This window comes from Etheostoma spectabile, chromosome 24 (assembly GCF_008692095.1).
Source record: "Etheostoma spectabile isolate EspeVRDwgs_2016 chromosome 24, UIUC_Espe_1.0, whole genome shotgun sequence".
In the NCBI taxonomy this organism is placed as follows: domain Eukaryota; kingdom Metazoa; phylum Chordata; class Actinopteri; order Perciformes; family Percidae; genus Etheostoma; species Etheostoma spectabile.
Genome location: NC_045756.1, coordinates 397,588 through 404,760, shown reverse-complemented (window position 1 = coordinate 404,760; position 7,173 = coordinate 397,588). Strand labels below are relative to the sequence as shown.

The following is a 7,173-nucleotide window of genomic DNA, read 5'->3' as shown; positions in this document are numbered from 1 at the left end:
TACATTTCTTCAAAAAAGGCCCAAATATATGCCAAAGTATGCCAAGCTTTTAGCTGCAACTTTTGGCGAGTCTCTAGCTTTTATGGTTATTAAATGATTAAACCATGAATCAGAGGTGCAGTCTCTCGGTCTCAGAGGGTTAAAAGTGTCTCTTCTGTCCTAATTGTCCTTTTAAACTCGGGTACATTCACAAAAAGACCCTGGGTTGCATGTCGGCAACTACTACTAAGAGCAACTAAATCACAATAGTCACCTTTGATGTCTCTGTGGACAATCATGTTGCTGTGCAGGTAGGAAACCCCCTCTAGGATCTGCCGCGTGTAACGCCGCGTCACGTTTTCCGTCAGCGCTCCGTATGACTTCAGCTGGTCCTTAATGGAGCCCTGTGGGCCACAAAATGACAGAAATGTATATTAAATGGATGCTTTTGCTATACATTTGTGCCAAAACATATACTGTATATCCTCATCTCAGCTATACAAACCATTTTCTTTTTTTTTCTGCATTGGGACAAAAAGCGAGGAACAATGTTACATGAGAGGTGATACCTTCAAATTCTTTAAATGCTGTGTGTTGCTGTATTTAATCCTCATAGTAGAGTAAAGTAAATGAGCACTCACGCCAGGCATGTACTCCATGAAGATGGAGAGCGTTCGCTCCATCGTGTCTCGCAAACAGCCGTAGTACTGGACAATCCGCTCATGGCACAAGTTCTTCAGGAGCTGGATTTCACACTCTAGGGCGCTTACCTCCTAAATGATCGAAAACAGACAGAAAACCTTCAGCTTTCCCTGTGAAAATGTTTTTTTGTAACTTCTCTTACATGCACACTAATTGATTCCTTAATTTCAGACTCTTGCCTTGCTGGTCTCTGGACTCTCTGGGTCAAACTGGACCTGTTTGACCGCCAGTTCCCGTCCAGTATCCGCGTCATAACAGAGAAAAACCCGTCCAAAGGCCCCCTGACCCAGGAGCTTCCCGAGCCGCCAGTTTGTTGGGGCGCGTGGCGCTGGACACATCGTGAAAATCACACACGATCAAAACAAAAAACACAACTGCTGAGACCCTTTGTGCACCTGTTAAATTAAATCAAGCAACTCACAGCGGCTGGGCGGGCTGATGTCCATCACAGACAGGGTCGGGGCCGTTGGGTTGGGGTTGGGTTCGATGTCGCTGCCCCTCCGCGGCCTCCTGGCGGGCCCCGGGGCCTCCTCCAGGTCGGGGGTGAACACACTGCTGCCGCTGCTGGTGCTGGGCGACTGCTCGGTCGGGCTGAAGTTAACAGGCGAGCGGAAGCCGTGAACCTGCGTACGCCGGGCCCGGGGGAAGGTCTTCCTCCCTGAGGAGCAGAGGAAGAGGAGGAGGAGGAGGAGGAGGAGAAACATGGACCAGGGATGTGAATGTAGTCAGAATCCAGCAGCTGCAGGGCTGGGAAATGGGTGCTTTTATCAAAAAATGCCTCATTAAATATTTATTTCAACACCCAAATGGGTCAATCTCATCAATGTCAGTGAGCCAATAAGCATGCAGCATGGTTGTAACAAGATCTAATTATGCTTTTGATTGGTTGTCCAGCAAAAACTCTACGTTATGTACAAAAATGGGGCTCACCTGTGTGTGTGTGTTGTAAATTGAGAGGTTTGACTACAGTGTGCATCACATAGGTGTAAAGTGAACTGAGTAACTTGGTACCTTTTGGGTTGTTGGATTTCTGAACAGGAAACGAACACGGTGCGACAGATTTTATGGTAAAATCTACAAGAAATAGTGATTTGCCGTGATTAAACTAAGCTTTATAGTGACGACTATATTGTAGTGTAAAGAGAAGTACTTCCACTCTTGGTTATGGGTAACCAGAGTAGAAAGTCCCATGATGCAGCGGGGCCTGTGGTGGATGGATGACACGGTAAAGACGTTTGGTTCTGCCTGTGTAGAACGCTTCTTATTGGTCAACAACGTTTGGGTTTCCACAAAATAGTTCATTGAGTACAGGAAAATGAACAGGTCTGCCACTACTCTGTTCTTTTAAATCAAGACCTTTTAGACTTAGACTTCTCTTTATTGGTCCTTTTGGGATGACTCCCCGCGAGGAAATAGAAGATTTCGGCAGCAGTTATAGCCAGAAAAAAAAAAAATAGATAAAAAAGACAGTATAAAGACAACAAAATAACAGTAATAAGAAGAAGAAGATTCGTCAAATAAAGACAAAAAAAATACCATAAATAACTTATCAAAGTGAAAAATACATTTAAATTGTTAATTTCCTATATTGAAGTTGCATTGTTACAATTACATGCTCTTATCTGCTTTTATATTTTATGTTTGTTTTTAACTGCTCTTTAATGTTTCATTTCTAATACGGCACTGTAACTTGTATTCTTGTATTATTTCTGTTTTTAATTTAATAGTTTTTAACTGCTCTTTACTGTTTTAAGTTGTTTGAATTGCCTTGTTGCTGAAATGTGTTACACAAATCCAGCCGCCTACTTAGAGAAGACGGAAACCAATCGTCATATGTTATGTTTTAATTTCCTTTTGATAAAATGAGATTTTTGTTTTGCGTTTCGCCTTCACGGTATCGACTTTGACACCCCTGTGACGCTGTAGTGCAAAAAAAAAAAATCCTCATCATTTCTATCTTCATGTTGGGAGTCTTTAGGAGACAGACGGGGGTCACCCACCATCGCTGTAGTCCTGAAGGCCGAAGGGAATGCCGTATCGTCGAGGGTACGTTCCACCTTTCCCCGACTTCTCAAACACCGGGATGTCGTACTCTAGAGAGGAAGACGAGGATGACGATGATGATGATGATGACGACGAAGAACCCAGAACAATACAATTCAACGGGAAATGACATCCAGCAGCTGCATGATGGGAGTTTAATGTGTTTTGATTTCAGCTACATCATGGCAGAGGGGAAACACCATGCATCAGGGTTTAAGTGGGTCTGGATTTCATTGTTATTGTTAGAATTCGAGTCCATTTCCTTTTTCATTCATCAGTGATTAAAACGGTTCTTCACAAACATTTACCTGGAAAGTCCTGGTGGTTGTCTGGGTAACTCTGTGCTCGCGGCATCCTGGACTTCGGGTAGTCGCTGCACAACATTAAAACAAAAGCAAGAAAGCATATCAGTGTATAGAGTTAGCCTTGATGCGTATTTAAGAGCTTTATTATGTAGGGAAATACTGTATGTAACTAATGTGATCTGCAAATATTTAATATTAAAACAACTCTTATCTCCATTTATTTAATGCTATTTATCACAGTATCCTTTGCACTATGCTTCACATTTAAATAATTTTTATTGCACTCTTCATTGCACTCATGCCTCGTTATTGTTCCTGTTTAGAGTATGTGTATACTAGTGTGTATATATTAGTGTGTGTATATTGTTTGGTTGTTTTGAATGTGTAAGCGCGTTGTGAGGAACGATGTTCCAAAGTAAAATTCCTCGTATGTGTCCTCATACCTTGTAAAATAAAGCTGATTCTGATTATTTACAACAATCACCAACACTAAAGCAGGCCTAATACCTGACCTAAGTATATTAATAAATAAATAAATCACACATGAAGGTCCTGACCTGTCCAGAGGGCTGTCTAAAGAGGGACAGCTTCCAGACGCTGAGTTCTCCGGACTGCTCATCGACAGCGGGTCCAGCATCTGAAGAAGAGACAGAAACTCAGAAAAAAAAACAAGCTCCCGTACTATAACCCATCATTCTCTGCAGTGAAGGACTCCTTTCCATATTTGCACGGGGTAAAATTCATCAGCCGCTCACGCAGTGAAGGACACGCTGACATAAATTCCCCATGGGGACGATCACATTTTGAAACAATGCGATTAGCAAATGGTGAAGACAGCGATTCATCGAATATTATAATATTTAGTTGAATGTCTGGTGTAACATGTGTAACATGTTTTATACCTATTTTTATTATATTTACTGTTTTTCATTAGATTAATTCTGAAATAATGTCACATATCACAGATTGTTTAGAGAATTGTCCCATTTTGCGTGGATTTTTCATTTAATCTTACTTAATTTAACGTGACTGCTGAAGGAGCAATATGTAAATGCTGCTGTTGGACTGAGGCAGACCAGACATGTCAGTTCACAGGAAAACACTGATGTTTTATTTTTAATTGTTTATTATTATAACTTTAGCTTTTGTGAAACATGTTCTGTGTTTGACTGTTCAACGTACATCCCTGCATAAGAATACAGAGCAGTTTTGATGGTGGTTTTAATGCTCCATGACATGTTTTATCTGTTCCACAGTGAATATTTAACTTCTAGCTCAACTCGAACAAATAAATAAATTGCAAATTGAACCGTTTTGGCAATATCTGGCAGACAAATTCAGCCCAAATTCCTACGAGTGTGGCAACTGCTTGAAACACGCCCCATGTCCCCAGACAGTGGATGTAGTCTGAACCACATCCAGGTCTCCAGTGTATCCCGACTCCTCCTACCTGGTCCATACTCTCTGGGATGAACTCCCCCTCGCTGTTGATGCTGGTGAAGGAGCCGTTCCTCGCCACCTGCTGCAGCGCGTCGGGGATGTATCCCGGCGGGGGGGAGCTGCGGTCCGTTGAATGGGAGCCTGGGGTTGGGTGAAGTGAAATAATTTGTATTAATGTCTAATGGATGCACTTGTGTGACATAGTCAGGTAGGTGCATCAGAGTACCAGGAGCTTAATTCCTTTAAGATTTGATATTAATGTTTGCTTCATGTCTGTGCATTTCTATTTTTAAAGTATTTTGCATCAGTGTGACCATGAGACGTTCATTACTCACCTATCAAAGCGAGCATACTCTTCTTGTCAGCGACCCTGAATCCCGTGTTGTCCAGCTCCTCGTGGGACGGCAAGAGGTCCATGTTGGAGGACGAATTCTGGGCAAGAAAGAAAACAAATAATTACAACATTGTGAGGAAAGTCAGAAGGTTTTCACCCTGTTTTCAGTTTAACTTTGCATGCCCTCATAAAAAAGGGAGAAAAGTGTAAAAACACAGCTTCAGAGGTAAAATTACCTTCAAATTTCCAATGGCTTATCTGCTTTAAAGCTTGCTTTGTTCGTACTATTCTTTGACTTTGTTGAAAATCTAAGCTGCTGTGAATCAGTCAGATAAAATACTGAAAACTTTGCTTACTATGAAAGCTAGATATCATCTAACATCATCACTTATATAATACAGCTTCCTTGTCGGGTGATTAATCAGACTAAAAACATTTCTCTTTATCTGTAAATTGTGTTGAGGCTAAGTATAAAATCTAGGATTAAATTCAATTTTAATGGGCGCCCAGATAGCTCATTTGGTAGAGCGGGCGCCCCATATATAGAGGTTTACTCCTCGAGGCAGCGGGCCGCTGTACGACTCCAACCTGCAGCCCTTTGCTGCATGTGATTCCCCCCCCCCCTCCCCTTTCATGTCTTCAGCTCTCCTGTCCATTAATGGCCTAAAATGCCCCAAAAAAAATCTATTTTAATTTCTAGGTTTTGTCCTGGGAGCTGCTCACCTGAGAGAAGATCTGGAGCACCAGGAGGATCTTCAGGCTCTTCATGTGAACGCTGCGATCCAGCAGCTCCACGGCCTTGTCGAGGTCGTCCTGAGTGGTCAGTGGAATCACCAACTGCAAGAGGAAAACACACAATGTTGACGTAGATATCCATTTTGTTAAAAACGTCACTCAATATCCGTATCAAAGAAGGTGAAGATGTGTGATGGCTTCACACCTCGTTGTTGGTGTAGTGAAGGTCCATCGTCTGACCGAAAGCCACTTTGGCTTTGGCCTTCAGGTCTTCCAGCTTGACAGGCCGAGGGAACTGCAAGATCCTGAAGAGAAGAAGAAGAAGAAGACAGGTCAGAGGTCAAGAGAGCACAGCGGCAGGTCCGCGCTGACCACATTAAAGAGGTGAACCGGGTCCAAGCCTCACCTCTTCTCCCCTTTGAACTCAAACTTCACTCTGACGTCGTTCTGTTGGAAAGACAGTCGCGTTAAATTCATATCGGATGAATGAACTGACACAAAAGAATAAAGACATTTTATTGTCTCTTATAACAAGAGGCCTCCATGTTTTCTAAACTGGTCCCTTTTTCTGTAATAACTTGTTGTTGCAACATTTGTCAGTTTCACATTAAAAAGTCCCCTTTTTCCTGGAGGGCCTTTAACCCTCTGAACCCTAAAAGGCAATTTTTTACAGTTCATTGTCCGTCTGGATTTATTTTATATAAAAAGCTTGTAAAACATCAACCCTGTTGTCTACAGCCAAGATATGAACATCATTTTTACAGGACAAACTGGGTTATTAGAATATATGGGTTGGGCCTTAAAGACAAATTAATTAATCTTGTGCACTATAGCATCTTTAATCGCATACTAGACTACTTTGACTGGGCGGAGGTCACTAATCACCCTCCATACAATGTGGATGACGTTGTCCTCACTCCACACTCTTTGGCTGACGTAGTCTCCCATATATGGGCATGCTGGTCCCTCTACTTCCCTAAACAGAGAGCCGACACGGAGCAGCGCGAGCTAATGGCTTAACTGAGCGAAAACGCGATGAATTATGGACATAAAGTGGATAAATCTTGGATGTAAGGGTTTGGATTTAATGCTCGACAACCCCGAAAAAGGCTGGAAGTTCCAGGCTGGATAGAAAATCACCTGTAGAGGCTAGAAGGACCCGGATGAGACCTCCGAGACCGCTAACTCGTTACGTTTTAGCCGCAACTTTTGGTAAGTTGATATGTTTTATGGTTGCTAAATGATTAAACTATGAATCAGAGGTGCTGTTTAGGATCGTGGGCGAGTCTCTCGGTCTCAGAGGGTTAACGTGACATAAGCAGAAAGTGTTTGACAAACAGCATTTGAATAATAATAATCAGAATAACCACTGTACCTTTATATTCTTGCCCAGCATCATGTTTATTTCTAACGGAGGGGTTACCTGGTTTTTGGGCGAGGAGGCCTTGGGTTTGCCCAGGTCCGACAGGAACATGGCAGGGCGGCTAGAGCGGTGCAGTTCAGCCAAGTCCTGCATGATCGAGTTCAGCGCCTCCTGCTCATCTGAGAGACGACAACATCTCAGTTTAGGGACACAAGTCGAAGGGTGAAAATAGGAAAATTACAGAGACACACAGAGACACACACACACACACA

General features: G+C 42.6%; 1 protein-coding gene across 1 annotated transcript in view; it reads right to left on the bottom strand.

Moving 5' to 3' along the window:
• map3k2 (mitogen-activated protein kinase kinase kinase 2) overlaps positions 1-7,173 on the bottom strand; it is a gene marked incomplete at its 3' end in the record, with an annotated part of 13,790 nt that overhangs the window by 2,427 nt on the left and 4,190 nt on the right. The window contains 13 exon segments of the mRNA XM_032506202.1: positions 254-383; positions 621-752; positions 861-1,009; positions 1,103-1,339; positions 2,682-2,774; positions 3,033-3,097; positions 3,587-3,666; positions 4,480-4,610; positions 4,805-4,901; positions 5,527-5,640; positions 5,744-5,843; positions 5,945-5,985; positions 6,962-7,080. Coding sequence (XP_032362093.1) covers positions 254-383; positions 621-752; positions 861-1,009; positions 1,103-1,339; positions 2,682-2,774; positions 3,033-3,097; positions 3,587-3,666; positions 4,480-4,610; positions 4,805-4,901; positions 5,527-5,640; positions 5,744-5,843; positions 5,945-5,985; positions 6,962-7,080 — 1,488 coding nt within the window.